The 26,319-nt window shown below is 36.0% G+C and overlaps 1 protein-coding gene and 1 pseudogene across 2 annotated transcripts in view; one reads left to right on the top strand and one right to left on the bottom strand.

Moving 5' to 3' along the window:
* The window catches only part of BBS9 (Bardet-Biedl syndrome 9), a 447,702-nt gene that overhangs the window by 87,199 nt on the left and 334,184 nt on the right, over window positions 1-26,319 (top strand). For both annotated transcript variants that reach the window (XR_009520638.1, XM_060020706.1), the window contains exons 8-9: window positions 10,589-10,763; window positions 17,807-17,891. Coding sequence is in view for 1 of the 2 variants with exons in the window: in XM_060020706.1 (XP_059876689.1) it covers window positions 10,589-10,763; window positions 17,807-17,891 (260 nt within the window). In the remaining variant the exon portion in view is untranslated. The remainder of the gene's footprint in view (window positions 1-10,588; window positions 10,764-17,806; window positions 17,892-26,319) is intronic.
* On the bottom strand, window positions 24,574-25,323 carry LOC132430691 (small ribosomal subunit protein eS6-like; annotated as a pseudogene).

A 26,319-nucleotide genomic window follows, 5' to 3' on the forward strand; every position in this document is an offset into this window, starting at 1 on the left:
TTCTTAAGAGCAGAGTATTTCCTAGTGTATCTAATGTTGCACATACAATGAATACTTTGTCTTTTGACATAGTACTAAGCCCTGAAATAATTTAGAATTTCAGCTTCTTAAGTGTCACATATTAAAACTAATTGTTTTAAGGCCTTTTCCATACCACTTTTACTTTGCTGCTATTCATTCATTCATTGAATGATTATTTATTGATCTCTACTATATACTAGGGACTATTTGGGGTGGGAAGTTGTGGTGAATAAAGCATAATGCCAAATCTCAAGGGGTTTTCATGTGACTGTGGTAATGTTATCAAATATCTTGGCCCACTTGATGATCATTGGCATCCTGATACCTAGTACTACAGTTTGACATGGTTTTCTACTTCCATGTGAGTTCAGTTGACTTGAACAGATATTTTTGGAGCACTGACATGTAAGGGACTATACTCAATGCTGTGAGCCAGACCATGAAAACAAAATCGACTTACCTTCAAGGATTTTATGCTTCATTTATGGGAGTTGAGGAGGGGAGAGATATATGCCAAATTTAGCTGTATCACCAGGAAAAATATTGTCAGTACTAATAGGCAGTGATGCAGAATGTACTAAGAAAGAATAGAGGAAGAGTGTGCTTTTTATGCCTAAAGGGGATTGGAGAAAGCTTCAAAATGGTTGGGTGCTGGGGATGGAGGATATGTAGAGGGATTTTATGAGGTTAAGGTGAGGGAAGGATATCTGAGGTGAATTGAACTAGAGTAACAAATGCATAAGGGTATTTAGGGCAAGCTTATGTTACCTGAAGTATTTGGTGGTTGGGACTGGATGAGAAGGAGTAGTCAAAGTTCATTTAGCGGATACACTGAAGAGTTCTTTGGATATCCTGCTTATTAATTTCTACTTATTTCTGGAGACACTGGCGTACCTTTGAAGTTTTTGAGTGGGTTGATAATGTGATTCCATCTGTATATTAAGATGATTACTTTGGTATATTTGTTTTCATGACTTTTATTCAAGATATGGTATCTTAACTGCTTCTTTTAGAAGAATCCAAGGACATTTAACAGACCAAACAATGGTTAAGCGGCACATCAAACTTTGAGATAAGAATTGACAGTTCAGGAAACTTAAAGTCATTGTTGTCATTATCCCAAGTTCATTTTGATTTGCCTTTTAAAATTGTATAAGTTTAGATGAAGTTGAACCTCAGCTGAGAATTTCCTGGCTTTAGTTATTTTTTTCACAACCTAATTTAATTGGTTGTAGTGAATTCAGTGTAGACTGTAGTTTTTTCTTATTCCTTTTTTTTTTTCCCCCCGGTACGCGGGCCTCTCCCGTTGCAGAGCACAGGCTCCGGACGTGCAGGCTCCGGACTCGTAGGCCCAGCGGCCCTGGCTCACGGGCCCAGCCGCTCCGCGGCATTTGGGATCCTCCTGGACCGGGGCACGAACCCGTGTCCCCTGCATTGGCAGGCGGACTCTCAACCACTGTGCCACCAGGGAAAACCTGCTTCTTTTGATACAATGACGATTTTAGGATTGAGAGTTAACAATATATAAAAAGCAAATATTTAGCTTTTGGTGTTATTGCTTTATTGGACTGTTAATATTGCAAATGAAGGATGTTTGTACAAAATGAAGAGGTATTTACATTTTCTTTCTTTTTTAAATTATTTTTTGGGGAGAGTTTTCTGGATTTCTTATCATGGCTGGTTATTACCTTGAGAAGTTTACCTCACTTTGAAACCAGTTATTTAAAAAAATATATCTCCGACATTATACTCACCCTTTAAGAATTTTCCTTTTGGATGAGAGAGAAGAAAGGAATACTAATAAATAATGGGCTCTGCTGTATGATATCATCTATCTTGTCTTTCGTATGTCACTCAGGGTCATCCTGCAAAAAACGTCAATAAAAGAGAGTCAGGGTGGGGGGTAGGGGAAGAAAATGGGTATGTGTGTGTTGGGGGAGGGTACAGAGGCAGAGACAGCTCATTCCCAAATAGAGCTTTCTGACACACCCATAATGTACTTCTTTAGGGATTTCTTCAATAGTTATCATGTTAGAGAAATTGCTGTTTTGAGGAAAGTATACTTAAAATGGACAGAAAATCGTCTTGCATAGACAGCAGTTCACACAGACCTAGGTTTTGAGAGATTTTCCATAGTTCTTGAAGTCTTAAAAATCCTTTGCTTTGGCAAAAAGTGTGAATTTCTGATTTGGTGTGTGCTCCTTCCCACATTAAATTTTATCCTTTTTGGTCTGAAGGATTTTTTTTCCTCTCAATTTTAAGTTTTTCACATAATTTGGTCTGTAAGGAAAGAGGTAATCCAGTAATCTCAAACACTTACCATTTATTGAATGCTTATTAGGTGCCAGCCAATATGCATTTTTATTGTATTTTATCCTTACAGTAGCATCATTACAATTTTCTCCTCATACAACTGCTGTACAGATGAGGAAATTTGATAGAGCTTTCAGGGCTAAAATAAGGTTGCAGCAAATGTGGACTTAAGTTGTGGCTTTGCCATCAGTTCTGATGAGCATGCCTGCCGTCTTCATCAGCAGTATCTCCCTCCACTCAACGCCCTCCCTCAGAGTTTACTGCTCTTATTCCTCTTCAAACAGAGCTTTCTTATAATCCTATAATCCAGGTCTCTGAATGGTGGGCTTTCTGCTTTTGCTTCTCTGAACGTTTGGCAAACTCTTTCTCAGCCTGCAAAACCCAAGTGTTATTTCTGTTCTGAAGCTTTTCTTCATCCTTCGAGATACGATTAATCACGCTTCCATAGCCTTTGTATGCCTCTGTTCTTACATTGTTATAACTCCCATATTCACTGAACTTTCTGAGGGTAGCGACCGTCTCTCCTAGCATATACTAGGTACAGCAAATGTTTGTGGAATTTGTTGAATGAATGTGAATTCTGGAGAATGTTATCAAATCTTTCATGATCATTACATCTGACAAAGTAATTCACCCAGTATTTTGTGGATGCAAGTGATAATATAATGTTTAGGGCCTTCTTTTAAACTCTAGCATTGCATTAATATTGAATCTATCACATGTAATGCTAATTTAATGAATGGTTGTAATTTCTGTATAATATGTTATTAACCTTGTTAACAGTTTAGGGGGGAAAATAGTGATAAATAGCTTAGTGGAACACACACTAGTGGTCTTTGTGAGGCTATTAAAATTCCTATTAAAATGAGAACATTAAAATGTCAAAAGTCAAGTTCATAGGAAGAGTTAGTATGTAGACCCAATTTTTATTTTCCTCAGTCTTAATTAGTCTCATGAATTATTTATTGGCATAACACTTGAATAATAGTTGAGAATTTGTGTAATTTTTCTGTGTTACATATTTAAAAACATTAGCCATTTAGCTCAACACATGTATCCTATTTGTTGATTTCCTCTGTTTTCTTAGGGCTTTAAATAAATGTTATTTATTTATTTATAACTAAGGTTTTAAACTTCGAATCTACTTGAATATTGCATTATTATTAGACACTAATTACTTTTCAAATGCTCAAATATGAAAGAATATGAGGGAGAGAGTAATAAGAAAGAAGCTAGCTATTCTTTTATTCAATTAATTACCAATTATTAATTTTTAAGCATAGCCAAATAGTAGCATGTATCTCAAAACAATGGTGATAGTTTTATTTCTATAATGATATGAGTGAAAAGGCACAAAATGATATTTAGTGGCAAGTTTACTATCCTGCAAGCTCTAGAAATCCATCTACCATTGTTTTTAAGGCAATATCTGTTGAAATCCTACTCTGAACGTTTTTGTGTCTCTGCTCATAGCAAACATGTTGTATCATTTTTGAGTTAAGTTTGCAATAAAGATTAATAAGTTAGTGTTTCAGTTTTTCTGTAACAACAACAACAAAACCTTTTTCTGTGCATGAAGTGCATGCATAAAACGAGCGGAAGTTCCACAGACTTTTGGACTCTTCTGTTCCTATGTATAAGTCTCTTGATGTTTCCTGTCTGCCTTTTTGACTACCTGTACAGCTGTTTTTCATGTGTTTTTCAGACTTGGAGAAAGACCAAGTATTTTTGACAGCTGTATGCTGAACTGCAGTGTATGCTTGGCCACAGGTCACGTTTGCATTTCTTCACTTGTATTTTTACTCAATGTGTAAAAGAAATACGAGCATAGAGAGATTCAGAAAACATGTAGCATGCTGAGTAATGGTAGTCTTCTTCTCCACTTACTCTGCTACATAGATTCCAGAGGAAGAAAAAGACAGCAGAGAAATGGAGGAAATGGTATTCAGAACTACCCTCCATGGGGCCCTTGTTGCTATAATAATGAATGATGGAAAATGCTCTGGGTTATGCATGGTGGAAAGAACTGAGCACAGGGACACACACACACACACACACACACACACACACACACACACAGCTACAGACCATTTTAGTGAACAGACTATAATTTAGTAAAGAAAAGTGTTAATCTAGCAGTCAGTTCAACATGTAATTGATTACCAATTTATGCATCATGTTAAAGCTTTGTCTATATGATATGTTAACACCAGGAAATGAGACACACTTCTTAATAAATATTCATCTCATGAGGCTGCCATAATGGAACTTTCCTGCCTCCACCCACCCATCCCCACAGGCACAAAATTTTTTCATTGCCTTTGAAAATGAAAAATACTGATTTCCAAAGTTCTTTCAAAATGATTTTGGTAGGTCCTTTGTCAGTTTGTTCCTAGATCTTTCAAATAGTATTTCAAATCACAATGCTTATTTTTCTGTCATCATGGTTATGATTAATGAGATAAACATCCAGATTTTAAATTCTGATGAAATCTCCACCCTTCCTAGTTATTTCAACTTTAAAAGATATTTTTTTCCCTGTATTATTTAGACATAATTTTTGAGGGAACATCACTTAGCTATTGTCATCTTTTCAATCTGTTGCTTTTACATTTCATATCCTGTTGGTAGAACTTGATCCATTGCATTGGATCAAATCTAATTGCCTCTGTATCTTTTTCTAATATGTTCTTTTTCTCTCGCAGAAATTTCCTCTGCTTTTACCTTTGATCTCTTTTCATTATACTTATCCTTCTCAGTCTAGGTATCCTTCTCAACTGAGAGGTAGGATACATCCTACCTCTACCATGAAACCTTTCCCAGGAAGTTCACTGTAATGAGGCTCTTTGATTTTCTATAGTGCTTAGTCGTTTCACATCATTTAGATTTTATATGTTAACTTACGTTATTTTAAAAAAATGGATCCAGTGCAGTAATATGGAGTCAGATTCTGACTTGAGTACTAGCTGTCATTTTTTAATTCTTTGACATTAGACAAATTATTTAAGCTCTGTGGGTTTCAGTCTTCTCGTGTAAAATGGGACTATTGTTATTAAAGAATATAGCTATATGCTACATAAGTGTTTAGCACAAAGGCGGGAATATAACAGGTGCTCAGTCAGTGGCAGTAGTAGTTATTTACTGTTGTTCTATATTTCTTACAGCTCCTAATATAATACTGAGCATGTGGTAAAGACTCTTTGAGTGTATGGTTCATGGCTAGGTCATTTAAATAGCTCCTGAAATCCCATCGCTTTTATGAAGTCTTCCTGTTGGCTCTGTTCTATTAGAACTACAAAACTTTCATGGCTTCTCTGGACTGTTCTTTCTGTTCTCATTATCAGTAAGGGGAGCCTTTGGTATGTATTCTGAAGTGGCTTCCAATACAGTGATTTGAAGGATTTATTTATTTATTTTTGAGTAATGTTTTGGATTGATCCCTACATTTTTCTAATCGTCAGTGGCTAGGATTGTAATAAATAAAGCATTTTTCATGTACTTAAAATGCAGTATGTGAATTGCATATAATAAAGTCTCAGCCAATCTGAGCTGCAGATGAATAAAGTATTTTGCCTAGCTTACTTCAGCTCAACAGACATTTATTAATGTGTCTCCTATGCGCCAGGCATTTTCTAATTGTTGGATTTACAAAGATGAATAAGATATACCTTCTTGCCATTGAGTTTAAGCTAGGGATAATGACAGACACAAAAACAGATAATTTCAATCAGTGATTAGTTGTAAGATGAAGGTAAGGATGGGGCTCTGTGGGATCACAGATGGAGGGTAATTGAAGGGAAAGAGAAGATTTCTGGGAAGACATGAGCTTCAGTCTGTGATGTCTCTCAGAGGACAAATGGGTTGATGCACTTGATTCGGGGACAGAGAGCCAACTCAGCTTCGATATTTATGAGAATTTATTGCCTATAAAGTCCATGGATAGGTTTGGCTCCAAGTGCGGCTTGATGCACTGGCTTAAACAGTGTCTTCCATGGCCCTTTCTTAACTACACCCTTGTAAAAGCCTAATGGCTTCTGTGATTCCAGACCTTATCTTCCTCACATATTACTCCCCAGGGGGAAGAGTAAGTTTTTCTTTAGTTTCAGCTCAGTTTAGGGATTTAGTTTCTTTCATTGGCTGTAAATTATAACCATCCCTTAACTAATCACTGTGACTAGTGGGATACTAATTAGTTTATGTAAGTCAGGGCCTACCTACTCTCAAGCTTAGAATGAAGTCAGTCTCATTCAAGCCTCATGGCTAAAGATGGGAGGAGAGGGCAATGGATGACCAGGAGGCATCCAGCAAATGTTCACTATCCCAGGGGAAGAAAAGTGTAAGAAGTTTTTTGGAAAGGAAATAACATAAACAAAAGCAAGGAAGTATGCACCATTACAATGTATGTGGGAAACAGCAAGTAGTTAAATATTAATACAACATTTAGTATGAGACTTAGAAAATAATTATAAAATAATAATGCGATGCAGTATTTAACACCTGCTGGATCTAGTTTCCGTACATTACTTAATTTAATTCTCACAACAGCTAAGTTAGGTACACCATCTTGCAGATAAGGAAACTTGAGCCCAAATTCACAGCAATAATTGGTTGAACTAGACTCAAACTCAGATTATCTGGCTCTAGAGGCAGCCCATGTGGGGTTATATCTCCCCTATATTGCTAGAGTTTCAGGAAATAAGACTTCATATATCATGCTAAGGAGCCAAGTGTTCTCTGGGGCTCAAGTTTTCTTCAAGCTCTAGCTCTTTGTCATACCATGCGAAAGCAGTAGTTATCAAACTTTAGCATGCATCCAATAGCCTCTAGGGCTTGTTAAAACCTAGACTTGGGCCCTATCATCATAGTTTCTGATTCCATAGGTATAGAGTGGGACCCTAGGATTTTCATTTCTAAGAATTTCCTAGACAATGCTGATGCTGGTGGTCTGGGAACCACACTTTGAGGACAACTTCTTTAAGGTCTTTGGGAGACTGGAAGATTTGTGGTTCAGAGGCATTCAACATATTGAAATGAACTCAAATGTTATTGTACTTCTGCTTGGAAGTATACATGCCTTGACCTCACATTCTTTAATAATACAGAGAGTATATTTTGGTTACAGTAATATCCTCCCCCATAGGTCAAGGTCATTGCATGTGTTTCATTGATTGGATTTCTTCTGTCTCTGATTCTTAACTTATTAAGATTAGATTTATTGCTCTCCTCCTAAGTCCTGCTCAATTTACTAGTGCTCAGTTCCCTCCTTGGTGGTTAAAAAAGTGTATTTGTATACTAAAGGAATGTATTTGAACACTTTATTTTATTTGTTTACATTTTTATTGTGAAAAAATTTAAATATCAGAACAAGTAACATGAATGTCCATTTTTCCACCATTTAGAGTCAACAGTTGTAAATGTATATACATGTATACACACACTGTTTTTTTTTTTGGTGAACCATTTGAAAGTAAGTTACAGATCTTATGCCACTTCACTCATAACTATTGCAGAACATATTTCCTGATAAGAATATTCTCATATGTAATCACAATACCATAATTACACTTAAGAAAATTAAAAATAATTTCCTAATGTTATCTAGCATGCAGTCACATTCCAATTTCCCCAGTTGTCCCAATGTCTTCTATATCTGATTGTTTTTTGGTATCAGGATCCAATCAAGTGAAATTAAATTTTAAGAGTCAGTAAAGCTGGATGGATCTTTATGCTCAGATAAGTTCTGTGTTATTTAAGATATAAGTTTCATTGCTTTAATAAAGACCAAACTTAATTAAAGAAGATGTTTATTTCTGTCAGATTTAACCACCTGGAGATAAAGTGGTCCAGGACTGGTAGGCAGCTCTGTTGTTCTCAATATGTGCCTTCTATCTTTGAGGCCAAGATAGCTGTTCCAGCCCTACCATCATGCTGGGAAGAGGGGAAGGGAGTGCATACTCAGTCCTTTTAAGGGTAAGTCTGGGTGTTGCACATATCACCCTGCTCCCATCTCATTGGCGAGAAAGTACTCATATGATGTATCTGTCACAGAGGCCTGGAGATATAGGCTTTATTCTAACTGGATGGCCATGAGTCTAGTGATAATTCAAGTACCAAAAGAAAGAATGGCTCTTAGGGGGAGCCGTTAGCATCTCGGCCACAAGTTTGTTTTTGCAAATGACTGAACTATGCTAAACTGTATTAAATCCATTTAATAGCTACTAGTACATTATAATATGACATTTCTCTTTTTGACATATATAGGGCTAGTAATTGCTTCTAAGCTGAGCCCTGTTATTCTTTTTTGAATTATTTGATATATATTTTATAGATTTCCTGTTGTCTTCTTTTTTGTTGGGGCATAGCTGTCACTGCTCACAGCTATCAGTGTTTTCATACCTTTTCTAATTTGCTATTTTCTTTTCTCTGGGCTGGGGAAGCAGGTAATGATAACCATTATAATGATGCTATGATTTATTGTGTTTTATGTGTGCTACACAGTGTTAGAGACTATTAAATCTTATCTCTAACTTTGGAGCTCTTAGGCAAATATACTCATTTTATAAACGAGGAGGCTGAAGCTCCTGGAATATCAGTAACTTGTTTATGAGAACTGCAACTGTTCGAACCATAATTAAAATAAGAATCGATGCCCTGAGTGAGACCTGGGAATCCTACCCGTAAAAAGTTTGCATGATTTTCATTACAAAGACTTTGCAGCATCTATTTTGACTATTTAGAGGCATATTTATACTTTTTCATTTTTGCTTGGTACAGACAGGAGGATTGCTATATAGTTAAATTCTGGATAGATGAGGTACTCTTTGTCTGAATATATCTCTGTGAATACACTTGTACGCATGTATATACATACAACATCCATACAAACTCATATCTTGTTTTATGAAAACTTTAATAAGCATAGTAGATAAAGAATAGATTTAAAAAGCTTAAAACAATGACTGAAAAACCTACTATGCCTTATAAAAGAATTTGAGCTTTGAGGGGATACTCTTCAAAACAGCATTAACATGAACAATCCCTTTCTCTCTAGCGATCCCAGAGTGGTTCAGATGTGTATTTTGTGAATATATGCTAAGACAATATTCAACCTGAAACATCTCTGAGACTATTTAAAGTTGTTAAATGTATTGAATCAATTAAGATGGGATAGAGTATGTTGCAGTAATAAGCACCCCAAAGGTCTCAGTTTGTTTTCTTTTTAAAAAAACTCCTTTGGCAACATATTTTCATTTTTAAAAATTGCCCTTATATCCATACTCAGATACAATAATAAGACTACCATCCATTTCTATGCAAGTTAATTTCTTTTTGAGCAAAGTATTCTTTAAATTTCAAAATTTAGGGTTAACTGTATTGGCACTGATATCCAAGGTAAAATAAAATAGTTACTACACGACTTACTGTATATGGTAAGTATGGGTTAGAGATGAAAAATTAATTAGAAGATTGACCTTTTGTTTATTCTCTTAATGAGTAGCTTAATTTTTCTTTGACATAGTTCTTCCCTATATAATAGATTATAGGATACACTAATCACACTAGCAGAACATGAAAAGTTATAGCCACTAGATCTTTCTCAGATTAGGGATACTATATTGTACCATAGAAATCATCATCATTATCATCATCTCAGTATATTTTAAGAACTGTGAATTTTGTAGTTAATGTTTACAGACTAATAGTAGAAGACACTTCAAAATCAATCGATAGTTTAGGGCAATCAGTGACTAGTGTTATTCGGTATTAGTCATTTTCTCTCCCAACAGTGCTCAACACTGTGATTTGTATAAAACTGGTGCTTAATACATGTCTATGGATTTGGTCTGCTGTGTTTGACTGATGTCTAAGTCATTTGAAAGTATGGGGCTGACATACTATGAAGAAGAGAAGGCATCGTGTAGAACCGTTTATATTTCTGATTTTGGAAAAAATGATATCTTGCAGAGTCATGATTGTTCTCAGGTATTCTCTTGAGCTACGGATTTTAGCTCAAATAAATGAAAATAAATGTATTTAAAACTATAGACATATTATGAATAATGAAAAAATTGGGAAACGTGTAGATAATGATATACAATAATCTTATAGCTTCATCAGTTTGAGATTTAAAATTTAAACTGCCCATTTTGTCCCTTGGGGAAAAAGTTAACTGACATATTTGTGGTGAATAGTGATAAAATCATTACATTCATAAAAAGAATAAGTTACCTAATTTCCTCTAATTCTTCTTTAGGTCGCGATTTAATTTGTATCCAGTCTATGGATGGAATGCTGATGGTGTTTGAGCAGGAGAGCTATGCTTTTGGGAGATTTCTCCCTGGTTCTCTGTTACCTGGCCCTCTTGCTTACAGTTCCCGTACAGATTCCTTCATTACTGTTTCATCCTGCCGACAAGTGGAAAGTTACAAGTAAGTTTGGATCTTGAATCTTTGGAATCATGGTTTTTATGTGTATGCTGCTGATAATTTCTTATCCACAAAGAGCTTGAATATTGCAAATGAAAAAGAGAGTGGTTTCTCTGATAAAATGTAATTGTGGTGACTTAGAGGATATCATTCACATATCATAAAACATTTGAAAGGCAGTATAGTGCACAGATTGAGAGGAAGGATTTGGAGAGAGGCACACCTGGATTGGAGTCCTGATTTTGCTACTCACAGCTGTTTGATGGTCAGTGTCCTTATCCTGAATGTAAAGGAGGTAATAACATCTATTTCGACAAATTTGTTAAAAGAATTAAGTGTATGTCAAGTTACCACCCCATAGAAAATGCTCAATAATTATTGCAATTGTTCCTTGAATTATAAATAATAAAACACAGTCTGAGTGAAAAAAAGCTAGGTACAAATACATATATAGAATGATTTTATAACAAAAAAAATGTATATGACATAGGAAGAATACTGGCAAGAAATACAAGTGTGTTTATGAATGTTTTTAAAAGAACAGCTTACAGAAGTGAAGTATGAAAATGACCCTATGAAAACAGCTTATACTTTTTGCTAGAAATTCATATTGATTTTGGTGAATTGTGTTTCAGAGAGACCGTTTTCTTCTCTACCAGCTAAATTTCAATAAAAATTATGGTTTTGAGTTTTTGGAGGCTGTGTTTTTTATTGGAAGGGAGAATGGGAAAAGAAGTAGAAATCCATTCTGGGAAAAGAAATAGACTTGGAGAATTATAATATTTTAAGTAACTTTATTGTTGTTATCTTACTGATGGCAGCATTTAGAACTTTAAACATCTAAGCAACACTTCATTATAGCCTTTCAGTATTATTTTTGGCCACATGATTTTTCCCAAGGCAGGAAGAAAATACAAATTCATCAGGCAACAGATGTAAATTTTTGCCTTCAAGTTTTATTATTGTGTATATTGCAAGTTAATGTAGTTTTCTCTTAATAAGTGACAATCTACATTCTGAGAATTATTGTTGAGGCACTGAGGATTTAAAACTCTGAAAATAAGCAAATGTTTGTGACTAAGCAGAAGTTAACTGATGGAGGTAGGGTATCATTATGTCATATTCATCCTACAACTCCTATGGCGCTTGTCCAAAGGAGATGAGTGAGTTGTGGCATTGCTACTGCTAATAAATAAAATATCATAATTATTATGAGAAGCTGGGAAAAATACCTGTATAATTCATTCAATCCTGCCAAAACTTAAGCAATATTGAGAAGATCTACTTTTCACCTTTCCACCCAGTTCTTGCCAAGTAGGGTGATACTAGCAGTGTTACACTGAGGTCATGATACAAAGATGTGAATGTTCCATGACTTACTCTTTGAAATATGGGAATAGGAATTAATTTGGTAATAACTCCAGGAGTGATTGGATGAGAAAACAATGTGTAGGTTTCCTTAACGTGAAGGTTTAATCTCACAGAAACTCATACTGTTTTAACTGTGGTAATTCTCCAACATACTGATCTATTAAATTCATCTCCATCTAAGACTAAAAAAGTGCACACTTTATTTATTATGTGGATCTTTTAAAATGGTAAAAATGCATGGGATATGTGATTATTGTGAAATGATGACAATCAAGAGGGTTTATAACATTGAGTAGTATGTTGTATTTATATATACTTTCAACTTTAATAGATTAAATGGTAATCACAGGTGTAATTTAGGATGGGAGAAAGCAGGAAAACTGTAAGTTTGGTTTTTGGAGACTTCATGAAATCTATTTATAATCAGTTAAAAATATAATCAGTTAATAGAAAAGGCTTTTAAGACATAATTCATTTTCATTTTTGATATTGATGTTTAATTACTTTAAAAACAGATCAATTATGTTCAAATAGGAACTAGAGAAGATTATGAGTCTCAAACTTTAGTGTGCATAAGAATCATCTGAGCATCCTTTTATGAAATGCATATTTGCACGTTCTTAATCCCCAACCCCTTAGATTTTGATTTAGTAGGTTTGGGGAAAAGACCCAGAAATCATCACAAATATACACCCCAGGTGATTCTAATTCAGGACATACTTTGAGTGTTGTTTTTCTTTTGAAGTGAGAGTTTTTTTTTTTTTTTTTTGGTAGAGGAGGGGCTGTGGGCCATTCCCTTGGCCACATTTGTACAAACTTTGGATCATCTTTTATTCTCTTTTTCTTTCCTTTGCTTGTCAGAATTATATAGTCAGTAAATCGTGACCTTTCTACGTTTTTTTTTTCTCTTATTCAGCCCTTGCTTCCCATTCCCACTGGCATTCAGACCTTTATCTTTTCACTTGGATTTCTGTTTGTTTGTTTGTTTGTTTTAACCTCTAATGTAGACTTTGAAGGGCCGTTCTCATAGCTATTTTTTTAAAACACCTCTTTATGCCAGAATAATTTTTGTTGTCCATTAAAAAATCTAAATCTTCTCATAAGACATTCAGTGCTCTTTATGCTCCAGTCCCATTTTACCTCTGTTAAGTGAACTTTCAGATTTGGAAGGGACTTTTAAAATTAAGTGGTTTAAATATCCTCCTTTTTTTTAACCTCCTAGATATATTATTGCCCAACACACTGATTTTTGCCCAATATCATATTTGCTTTTTGTATTGTGCTAAAATGTTCCAGAGTATGTCTTACATTATCAGGTTCCTGAGAGCAGAATCTGTTTTAAATACCTGTTCACTAAAGGAGTAATTCAGTTCATTGGTTCAGTCATTCATTCAGCAAACATTTTTCAAGAGGCTTCTCTGTGCCACACACTGTGCAAAGCACTAGAGATGCAAAGCCAGATAAGACCTGTCTCTTGTCCTCCAGCAGTATGCCAGCAAGTGGGGAGGTAGCAAGTCAATCAGCTGCTTCAGTTCATTGTGATACTGGCTATGGCAGCACTGTGCACAGGAAACTGAGAAGCCTAGAGGTGATACCTTTAAATAAGAGTTGAATGTAAGGAGGCTCCCGGAAGAAGTATACTTGCCAGGAGTTTTATCTTTCTCCCCTGTTTGCTATACACTTTCCCCTGTACCCCTACAGTGGCTCCTAATATTAATACATTGCTAAGTAGACAATAGTCTTTAAATCAGTATTTTAAAATCTGTTTGTTGAATTTAATGGATAGTATTTTAAAAAGAGGATTGTGTTCTTCACCAGCCTTAGGCTCTTGCCAAACTGAAATATTTGGTGTTATTCATATATATTCAGAGCTTCTCTCTTTCTCTCTCCTCTTTTGCTCATGCTGTACTCTGTATGAAATGCTCTTCCTTCCTTTTCTGTGAATGAAAATTAGGTCTGGAAGCCTCCCTGCTCCCCATTCAGATCTTGCCTGACGTAGCTGTCAGTAACAACTCCTTCTTCTCAATTCACAGAGTAATTTTTCACTGCTTTCCATAAGCACTATTCATGCTTTCACTGATATGACATTTACTTGTTTTTCTCCTTGACTAGGCTAAATGTTCCTTGATAGCAGGGATTTTGTATCCCCTGAAGTGCCTAGCATTGTACCTTGCTGAAAGTAGATGTTTGACAAGATCTTAATGAAGGAATGAAAAGTTTATGAGGAAACCTTCTATTTTGTTATTGGCATCTTCCAATGAAAATGATTCTCCCAGGCATAATCAAGAATGCTTTAACTATAGCTGGAATGAATGTAGTAATGCTCTGTATCCAGAGCCTCCAATTCTAGTAGAGTTCTGCAGGTTAAGTATCAAAGTTCCCAAATCTCCTGGTACACTTTGAGGTGACAACTATTTTTCATTTGAAAATAAATGATTTTGGAGGGTTTACTTTTGTGTTCAGTGACACCTCAATCCATATTTTAGTTACTTGCTGCTGTTTTTACGATGTGATACAGAGGAGCACTAAATTATACGGTTGAGTTTGTCATTGGTACTCCACAGGACCTGTTAAGCGTTTGTGGCTATTGGTTCAAAAAGTACCACTGTTCACCTGGACTTGCTGTATCTGTGATTAGTGCCCTTTCTGTTCTGAAAAACACATGTGACACTCTTTCATTAAATCTTTTTACATTGGACCTGATTACTCTTTCAGCAGTTCCAACAAGGGAATTTTATTCTTTAGCTTATATCACGGAACACTTGAGCGATAAGAAAAAAAAATCCATGTGTTTTCTTTATTTCAGAAATTCCAAGTCTGCTTGGAATTGTTTGGTTTTGGAAACAGATTTCCATGTACATTATTGGTCACAGTTAAGAGAATTTAAGGAAGAATCATAAAATAAATGCTGTTGTAAGTTTGTCATCATCTAAATTTACTGTCAGTTACGTTTAGTAATAAAATACTCTTCTGAGTTGTCTTCTGGGAAGAGAATTGGTCTGGATTTAGAAATCAGGAGTCAATTTTGGTTGTGTCTGTGCCTGCTGTTTTGATGTTAATGAGGCCACTTTAGGGGTTCACTCATGCCTCACATGAAATAATAACTCTTTTTAGTTATATAAGAAGCTTCAAACAGCTCAAAATCTTTGGATATAGCAACAATCTCATTAATATCCATATCATCCTCTGGTAGGTTGGTGTCTGCAGGAAATGAATGGTCTATGTAATTAATTGCCCAAGGTTAGATCCATTTGCAGGACCAGCTCTGGACTGATGTTCCAGTCACTAGTGCATACTAATTTCTGTTACCATGAACCAGAGAGAGTAAAGCAATCTTATTTGGAGGTTGGACTATGAGGTCTAATTTTTTGGGGAGTTAGGGATTTTGAAGGTCAGTCTCAGATGGTGTTGAGATATTTGCTGCAGCTACCTATGGGATTTTTTAGCATGATTTTACAAGGCCGAGATCTTCAGCCTCCTACCCTTTTTTGTCTCATTTCCCATGACTCATTCCTCTCCGCCATGCATCTCTCCTAAACTCCTGCCATGGCCTTTCATGTCTCTTTTACTGCTGCATGCCTTTGCATGTGCTGTTTGCTTTGCCATAATGCCTTTTACCTCTTTAACAGCATGATGAGTTTTCACTCATTTTTCAAAACCTAGCTTTCTCCTCCTGAACTGATACCAAGAACATATTTATTTCCTCCACCCCAATTACCTGTTCCTGCGATCGTATTCCCTTGGTACTTATATGCATACCTTCTATTAGCACAGGGCACTCTGAGTTACACTTATTTGTTTGTATATGAATCTTCACAACTACTTTGGAAGGTCCTGGTGGATATAGGTCATGTAGTAGTTTTCCCCCTTGTTAATGCTTATATGAGATCCCTACTATATGTTTATTGAATGAATGAACTTTATATACATTAAGCTTTCTTATTAACTGTAATTTTCATGAATGCATTGCAAAATCGATCTTAATTCATAGTCATTCTGCATTCACTGAAAATTGGAGACTTTTTACAAATTAAGTATTGCTGATTGAGATAGAAGGCTTTAAGAGTTGGTATATGGGCTTCCCTGGTGGCGCAGTGGTTGAGAGTCCGCCTGCCGATGCAGGGGACACAGGTTCGTGCCCTGGTCCGGGAGGATCCCACATGCCGCCGAGCGGCTAGGCCCATGAGCCATGGCCGCTGAGCCTGCGCATCCGGAGCCTGTGCTCCACAACGGGAGAGGCCACAACAGTGAGAGGCCCGCGTACTGCAAAAAAAAAAAAGAGTTGGTATATGACATTTGAATACCAGTGTAAATTTCGGTACTTGTTTAGATATTCTGCATTGCCTTTATTTATTCAGGTCCCTGATGTTTACACTATCAGACATCTTTCTTTAGACAATATGAGATGTCTGAATATATCTACCTACTAATTTTCCTCTTAGCTATCAAAGAGCAATGTAAGAAGTTTTGATTCAATAAGAGGGAAAGGCTTAATTATTTGTTGAGATGTTTTTGTTAACCTTCTAATACCTTTTCTCTGCTAAGTGTTACCTTTTGGAGAGCCTTCCCTATCTCCTCTATGTAACTAGATATGCACCAACAATAAAAGTAAGAAACTTCAAAAAAAAAAAAAAAAGAGGGAAAGGAATCTATGAGCCTAAAATTTCTTCATTTTGAGTAGGATTATTACTCTAACAATACACCATAAATTAATGTGAGTAAGGGAATTTAAACTTTATTGTCTGAATCATTTCTAAATTGAATGATATTTATAAATTGTTTTTAAGAATGATTTGAGCTAAATGTTACCATTTTTTAATTTTTAACTTTTAAAAAATTTATTTTATTGAAGTATAATTGATTTACAATGTTGTGCTAAATGTTACTATTGAAATAAAAGCTTTAAAATACTTATAGAAAGCTATAATGTCCATTATTGAGAACTTATTACATACCAGATAAATTACTATGTGATTTATCTCTATGTATATATAAATCTGTATCTGTCTATGTGTTTGTCAGTCTGTTAATCAATAATTGGGCACCTAGTGTATACCAGATACTGTACTAGGCACTAAATTATTTTTTAATTCTTTTAACAATGCTTCAGTTTGAGATTATTATTGCATTTTATAGATAAGACAGAGTGATTAATTAAAAAAATTTTCTCAACTAGTTAATGCTTTAGCTGGGAATTAAACTCAGGTGTTCTGGGGTCCATAAATTATCTATTAATAATTTCTACTATTTCTACTACTACTTTTTTGGGGGGTTTGCAACAAGTCGTCTGGTTGCTTTGCATTATTTGTATTTTTTTCTATTTTGTGTTTTGGTGCTGGATCTTTCTTGAGTATTGTTTTTGTCACATAAACTTCTAATGGAAATGCTTTGATATGTGGCAGAGCTATTTTTCCAACATTGAATTTTGGGACATATGGTTATAATTTCTTTACCATTGCAGGTTTACATAGTCTTAAGCCACAGTATCATTCAGTATGAATTCATTACTAAATTTTACAATTTTTAAAATCAAGGGGAAGGTTATTCGTAAGGTTTGTAGATAATGTGCATTTAAAAATTTTAGCTATACCTAGATTATGTGTTTTTAAAGTTTAAAATAATTTACACTTTTTAACTATAAAGTCACTTACAATTATTCCATATCTTTTAAACAGATACCAAGTACTTGCTTTTGCAACGGATGCAGATAAAAGACAAGAGACTGAACAGCAAAAACTTGGTTCTGGAAAAAGACTAGTTGTAAGGCCTTTTAAAAATATATGAAAATTTTAGTAATGTTATATCTAATTATAGATGTTCATTTAGAATAAGAATTCCTGGGAATAAAAATTTAAAAAACATATATTTTAGCCATTTCTCTTTTCTGTGTTAAAGTTATGTCAATGATCAAAGAATTTAGTTGCCTATTATTGAGCAATGGAGATACATGCCTAGTCATGGTCATAATATAGCAGATTATAGAGTTGTACCACTAGAATGATAGGTATCCAGATGTGGTCACTTTTAACTGAAGTGATTATAAACTAACAAAATAAAAATAGAAAAATTAAAAATTCCTTTAATAGGCAAAAAAGTTGCTACTAATAGGCATGTGATGAAATATATAAGTAAAAGATGAAAAAATGTTCACAGTCTACAAAGATAAAGTTAGCTCAAAGACAAACGTGGACATTTGATAACTTGAAAAAGTAGTTTGAAGAAAATTGTTTGAATTTTATTGTTTCTGGTCTTTAATCCACTCTGAGTATATTTTTCTATAAGGTGTGGCAAAATGTTCTAATCTCATTCTTTCACATGTAGCTGCTCAGTTTTCCCAGCACCACTTACTGAAGAGACTGTCTTTTCTCCATGGTATATTCTTGTCTCTTTTGTCATAGATTAATTGACCATAGGTGTGTGGGTTTATATCTGGGCTCTCTATTCTGTTCCATTGATCTATGTGTCTGTTTTTGTGCCACTACCATGCTGTTTTGATTACAACAGCTTTGTAGTGTAGTCTGAACTCAGGGACTTACTTCCAGCTTTGTTCTTTTTCTCAGGATTTCTTTGGCAATTCAGAGTCTTTTGTAGTTCCATATAAATTTTAGGATTATTTGTTCTAGTTCTGTGAAATATATCATGGGCATTTTAATAGGGATTACATTAAATCTGTAGATTGCTTTGGGTAGTATGGACATTTTAACAATATTAATTCTTCTAATCCAAGAACATAGGATATCTTTCTATTTCTTTGTATCATTTTCAAATTCCTTCATTGATGTTTTATAGTTTTTAGAGCACAGGTCTTTAACCTCCTTGGTTAAGTTTATTCCTAGGTATTTTATTCTTCTTTATGCGATTTTAAACAAGATTGTTTTCTTGCTTTCTCTTTCTGACAGTTCATTATTTATAGGAAAACAACAGACTGTCTGTATTGATCTTGTATTCTGCAACTTTCTGAATTCATTTATTAGTTCCAATAGTTTTTTGGTGGAGACTTTAGGGTTTTCTATATATAAAATACCATGTCATCTGCAAAGAGTGATAGTTTTACTTCTTCCCTTTCAATTTGGATATGTTTTATCTCTTTTTCTTGTTGGATTGCTGTGGCTAGGGCTTCCAATACTATGTTAAACAAGTGTGAGAGTGGGCATCCTTGTTTCGTTCCTGATTTTAGCAGAAATGCTTTTGGGTTTTCATCATTGAGTATGATGTTAGCTATGGGTTTGTCATAAATGGCCTTTATTATGTTGAGATATGCTCTCTCTATACCATCTTTGATGAGAGCTTTTATCATGAGTAGATGTGGAATTTTGTCAAATGCCTTTTCTGTGTCTATTGAGAGGATCATGTGATTTTTATCTTTCCTTTTGTTAATGTGGTGTATCACATTGATTGATTTGCAAATATTGAACCATCCTTGCATCCCTGGAATAAATCCAACTTGATCGTGGTGTATGATTCTATTTATATGTTGTAGGATTCAGTTTGCTAATATTTCATTGAGGATTTTTGCATCTATGTTCATTAAAAGTATTAACCTGTAATTTTCCTTTTGTGTAGTGTTTTTGTCTGGTTTTGGTATCAAGGTAAAGGTGGCCTCATAGTATGGATTTGGGAGTTTACTGCCCTCTTTAATTTCTTGGAAAAGTTTGAGAAAGATAGGTAAAATTCTTCTTTATATTTTTGGTAGAATTCCCCTGTGAACCTGTCTGGTCTTGGACTTTTGTTTGCTGGAATTTTTTTTTAAATTGCAAATTCAATTTCACTGCTAGTGATCCATTTATGCAGATTGTCTATTTCTTCCTGATTCAATCTTGTCAGGTTGTATGTTTCTAGAAATTTGTCCATTTCTTCTAGGTTGTCCAATTTGTTGACATAAAGCTGTAGTATTCTCTTATGATTTTTTGTATCTTGTGGTATTGGTTGTTATTTCTCCTCTTTCATTTCTTATTTTGTTTATTTGGGTCCTCTCTTTTCTTCTTGGTGAGCCTGGCTAAAGGTTTATCAATTTTGTTTATCTTTTCAAAAAAGTAGCTCTTGCTTTCATTGATCTTCTCTCTTATATTTTTTGTCTCTATTTTATTTATTTCCTCTCTGATCTTTATTGTTTCCTTCCTTATGCTGACTCTGGGCTTTGTTTGTTCTTCTTTTTCTAATTGCTTTAGATGGTAGGTTAGGTTGTGTATTTGAGATTTATCTTGTTTCTTGAGGTGGGCCTGTGTCTATAAACTTCCCTCTCAGAATGGCTTTTGCTGCATTGCATAGATTTTGGAAAGTTGTGTTTCCATTTTCATTTGTTTTGAGGTATTTTCTGATTTCCTCTTTGATTTCCTCATTGACCAATTGGTTTTTTAGTAGTATGTTGTTTAACTTCCACGTTTGTGCTTTTCCCATTTTTCTTTCTGTAATTGATTTCTAGTTTCATACTATTGTGTTTGGAAAAAATGCTTAGTATAATTTCTATCCTCTTAAATTTGCTGATACTTGTTTTGTGGCCCAGCATGTGATGTGTTCTGGAGACTGTTCCATGTACACTTGAAAAGAATGTGTATTCTGCTGGTTTTGGATGGAATGCCCTGTAGGTATTTATTAAGTCCAACTGGTTTATTGTGTCATTTAAGACCACTGTTGTGTTACTGATTTTCTGTCTTGATGATCTGTCCATTGATGTAAGTGGGGTTTTAAAGTCTTCTACTATTATTGTATTCTTGTCAATTTTCCCCTTTATGTCTGTTACTATTTGCTTTATATATTTAGGTGCTCCTGTACTGGGTGCATATATGTTAATGATTGTAATATCCTCTTCTTGTATTGATCCTTTTATAATGATATAGTGATATTATTATATAATATCATGTATTATATTATTATGATATTATAATGATATAATGCACTTCTTTGTCTTTTGTTATAGGCTTTGTTTTAAAGTCCATTTTGTCTGATATGAATGTTGCTATCCTTGCTGTCTTGTCGTTTCTGTTTGCATGAATGAAATATCTTTCTCCATCTCCTCACTTTTAGTCTGTGTGTGTCTTTGGCTCTGAAGTGAGTCTCTTGTAAGCAGCATACAGATGGGTCTTGTTTTTTTAATCCAATCAGACACCCTATGTCTTAAAAAATATTTTTTATTGAGGTATAGTTGATTTACACCCTATGTCTTTTGATTGGAGCATTTAGTCCACTGATATTTAAAAAAAATATTGATAGGTATGTACTTATTGCCATTTTATTACTTGTTTTCCAGTTGTTTTTGTAGCTCTTCTCTGTTAATTTCTTCTTCTTTTTGTTTCTTCTCCATGGTTTGATGATTTTCTTTAGTGGTATGCTTGTGTTCCTTTCTCTCTAATTTTTGTGTATCTGTTGTAGGTTTTTGATTTGTGGTTACCATGGGTTTCATATATGTTGACCTACAACTGTATCTACTTGTTTTAAACTGGTGGTCATTTAAGTTCAAACACATTCTAAAGATCTACATTTTTTATTCCCCTCCCCCCATATTTTGTGTTTTTGATGTTATATTTTACGCCTTCATGTTTATCCCTTAACTGTTTATTATAGTTGTAGTTGCTTTTATAATTTTTTTGTCTTTTAATCTTCATAGTAGCTTATTTAAGTGGTTGATCCTCAGTCCTTACTAAATATTTGTCTTTCTTAGTGGGATTTTCCCTTTCCTGTAGATTTTTACTTCTTTCCCACTTAGAGAAGATGTTCTAGCATTTCTTTTAGGGTAGATTTAGTATTGATTGATGAATGCTTTTAATTTTTGCTTGTCTGAGAAGCTCTTTATCTCTCTTTCAATTATAACTGATAATCTTGCTTGGTGGAGTATCCTAGTTTGCAGGTTTTCCCCCTTTCAGCACTTGGAGTATATCATGCCACTTCCTTCTGGCCTGCAAAGTTTCTGCAGAAAAATCAGCTAGTAGTCTTATGGAGGTTCCCTTGTGTATAACTCTTTGGTTTTCTCTTGCTGCCCCTAGAACTCTGCCTTTATCTTTAATTTTTGCCAGTTTAATTATATGTCTTACTGTGGATCTGTTTGGATTCATCTTCTTTGGGACCCTCTGTGTTTCCTGTATCTGTATATCCATTTCCTTCTTTAGGTTTGGGAAGTTTTCAGCCATAATTTCATCCAATACATTTTCAACCCCTTTCTCTCTCTCTCTTCTCCTTCTGGGGCTCCTGCGAATGTTGGTACATTTGATGTTATCTCTTAAACTGTTCTCATTTTTTAAATTTGTTTTTATTTTTGCAGTTTCTTGTTAAAATTCTCACTTTGTTCATCTATTCTTTTCTCTAATTCAATTAGTAGTCTTATTACTAATGCTTTGAATTCTTTATCTGGAATTGTTTGTTTTTAATTTTTTTTGTGGTACACGGGCCTCTCACTGTTGTGGCCTCTCCCGTTGTGGAGCACAGGCTCCGGACGCGCAGGCTCAGCGGTCATGGCTCACGGGCCTAGCCACTCCGCGGCACGTGGGATCTTCCCAGACCGGGGCGTGAACCCGTGTCCCCTGCATCGGCAGGCAGACTCTCAACCACTGCACCACCAGGGAAGCCCCATTTTTCTGTTTTTTTAGGTGTTTTCTCTTGCTCTTTCTATTGAGACCAATTCCTCTGTCTTCTCATTTTGCTTAACTTTCTCTCTTTCTATGAAATTAGGTGAAACAGTTATCTAATTCAGTGTCCTTATGTGGGAGCATCCTTGTATAGTTTGTATGTGCCCAGTGGTTTTGATGGGAGAGCTGGATTTGATGTGAACATAAATCACATTTTTCCTCAGGGTGTGCTGGCATCTATCACCTTGGTAGGAAGTGGGCTGGAGAAGGAAGGGCTAAGGACAGAGCCAGGTATGAGCCAAGGATTCCCCTCTCTTCAGTGGCCATCACTACCCTATCAAAGGTGGGGTAAGGTCCCAAGTTGCTGGAGCAGAAGCCCTGAGGGTGGAGTCTTTCTGGCTCTGTTCCCTTTAAGTGTGAGCCTTCCCCATTTTCACCACTGGCACCGTTGTCGCAGAGGGGAGCAGTGCTGGAGTAGGAGTGCCTGTGCAGGCTCTTGGTATTTGAATGGGTGTAGGCTGTGGTGGTCCAGCCATAGACAGAGGTTAGGCTTCTTCTGATGTGCTGCCTGTGCTGCCCCCTCCCTGGTTAGACAGTGCTTTTGGTCTTAGCTGCCTCTGTGTTTCACTGCTGAGCTCTTTCCTCAGTCATGGCAGCCTTCACTACAGTGTGGAGCTGCAATGTGAAGTAAGCAGGGCTGGAGCATTCAGTCTGCTCAGGCTGGGGCACTCACGAGGCGGTTGCAGGAAACCAGTCAGCCACCCATGAAGTTTCGATCTGCACGTTCTGCCCTGTTTTGGGAGTGAACAAGCATGTGTGCACTCCTTCTGAGCTGGATCTGGGATTCCCCCAACCTTCCTATTAGTCCCACCTGCCCTCCAACCAGCCAAGGGGGTTTGTCTTCTCTGTGCAGGACCCCAGAGCTAGGGTGCCCAACATGTAGTTCAAATTGCTCACTTCCCAGGGAGGATCTCTGCCTGTGAAGCCTCACTTCTCCTCTGAGCCCCGTCCCTCACACAGGTCCTGACCTGATCGCTTCTCTTCCCTTTCTACCTGATTATGTGTGGATCTCTCTTCCAGCCTTGGTTGTACAGGAGTCTTTCTGCCAGTTTCCAGTTAATTTTTGGTGAGAATTGTTCCACATATGGATGTATTTTTGCTGTGTTTGATGCCGGAGGTGAGTTCTACATCCTGTGACTCTGCCATCTTGATTTCCTTCTCCAAGAGCAGAGGTCTCCTCTGTCTTCTAGCTTGCATTGTTCCCATGAGAAATCTTTCATCTTATCTTTGTCCCTTTGTATATAATGTCTTTTTTCTCTGGATGTTTTTCAGATTTTCTCTTGTCACTTGTTTTGAGCAATTAGATTATGATGTGTTTTGTGTAGTTTTCCTTTCTTTCATTCCTTTTTCGATGCTTAAGATTTGTTGAACTTCGTATATCAGTGAATTTATATGAAATTTAGAAAATTTTTAGCTATTAATTCTTCATATATATTTTTCTGTTCTCCATCTTTTCTCCTGTCCTCTCAATTACACATACATTTAGGGTACTTGAAGTTACCCTACAGGTCACAGATTTTCTTTTTCTTTTCAAAAATTCTTTTTTCTATTTCATTTTGGATAATTTCTACTGCTATGTTTTCAAGGTCACTAATATTCTTTCTACAGTGTCTAATCTGGTATTAATTCCCATCTGGTAGAGCTTCTATCTCTACAAGTTCACTTCGGGTGATTTAAAAAATATCTTCCATGTATCTACTTAACTTTTTAAAGATAAAGAATATAGTTATAATAATTGTTTTAATGTCCTTGTTTTCTAATTCTAACATCTATATCTTTTTTTTTAATGTCTGATCTTATTTATTTGTTACTCTTAGAACATCTCATTTTTGACTGGACTCAGACTTAGAAGTAGAAGCTTTCAGAGAGGACAGCCTCCAACTCTTGGCAATCTGTTCCTGGCGTTTTTCTTTGGCCTCATTCATCCTCCTGGCCCAAAGTTTAGCATATTCTGCAGCCTCTTCCTTATTTTTCATAGTACACTGTTTCTTCAGAGCAATACACCGATGTTTGTCTTGCAGAACACGTGGAGTAACAAGATGCTGAATCTTGGGTGCTTTGGTCCTAGGTTTCTTACCTTCTTTGTTTAGGTGCTTTCTCACAACATATTGGTGGACATCATCTTCTTTAGAGAGATTGAAAAGTTTGCGGATTCTGCTAGCTCTTTGGAGCCCCAGGCGATGAGGCACAGTAGTATCAGTGAGTCCAGGAATATCCTTCTCCCCTTTTTTATCGATGACCAAATTGAGAACTCTCAGATTGGCATCTACAATGCAACCCCATGCAGATTTGCCCTTTCTTTCTCCAGTCCTCCTTGGTCTGTAACAAGAATGCCCCTTACTCAGTAGCAGGTGGACTTGGCCATGGGTCAAAACACCCTGTTTCACGGGGAAACCCTGTTTGTCATTTCCACCACTGATTCGGACCATGTAACCCTTCCATTCTTCTCCCGGAGCATCAGCAGCAACTTCTGTGGCCATACGCTTCTGATAAAAGGTATGAAGTTTTCATTCATCGTCCACTTCAATGAGTTACTGGCAGCCAGTGGCTGGGAAAGAGATGTTCAGCTTCATTCTGAAGTGGCCGACCGCCTCTGAGGCGCCACAAAAAAGAGTCTGTATCAATTTTGAGTGAATTTCAGTTTATTTATTTATCTCCACATCATGGATCACATTTTCCTTTTTCTTTACATGCTTGGTAATTTTTTATTAGATGCCAGGATATAGTCAATTTTACTTTGTTGGGTGCTAGATATTTTTGTGTTTCTATAAATCTTCTTGAGCTTAGGCCTGGGAGACAGTTAAGTTAGTTGGAAACAGTTTGATCTTTTTGGCTCTTGCTTTTAAGTCTTGTTAGGTGGGACCAGAGCAGTGCTCATTCTGGGGCTACTTATTCCCTACTCCTGAGGTAATACCCTTTGAGTGCTCTGTCCACCTCCCTTTGAATTATGAGGTGTTCCAGTCTGGCTGGCGGGCACTGGCAGTATTCCAGGCCCTTTGTGAATGCTGGGCACTGTTACCGCTAATCCTTTTGAGTGGTTCTTTCCCTGGCTTTGAGTAGTTTTCTACATGAATGTGCTGATAAGTACTCAGCTGAATACTTGAGAGGATTCTTTACAGATCTCAGAGTTCTGTCCCTGTGCTGCTCTCTTTCTTTGTCATGCTGTCTTATGCACTCTAGCTGCCTTGGTTTTTCTGAACTCTTATCATCCATCTCCTCAACTCAGGGAGTCTGTTGGGCTTTGCCTGGGTTGTTTCTCCCTGTGCCATGGCCTGAAAACTCTCTCATGGCAGGAGCAATTTTACCACTCACCTCATTTATTTTCTGTTTTTAAGCGGATTGCTGTCCTTTGTTTTCTGATATCCAGTGCCTTGCAAATGGTTGTTTCATACATTTTGTCTGTGTTGTGGTTGTTTCAGATGGATGGTAGATTTTTTTCCTATTACTCTATGATGGCTGGAAATGGAAGAAATTTTAAATGATTGTTCTTAGTAAACTTCTGTGCATTTTGAGACTCATTAATTTAGAATGTGGTATATTTCCCTAAGGACAGGTTACAAAGAGTGGCA

The sequence above is a fragment of the Delphinus delphis genome, chromosome 9, assembly GCF_949987515.2.
Source record: "Delphinus delphis chromosome 9, mDelDel1.2, whole genome shotgun sequence".
NCBI lineage: Eukaryota > Metazoa > Chordata > Mammalia > Artiodactyla > Delphinidae > Delphinus > Delphinus delphis.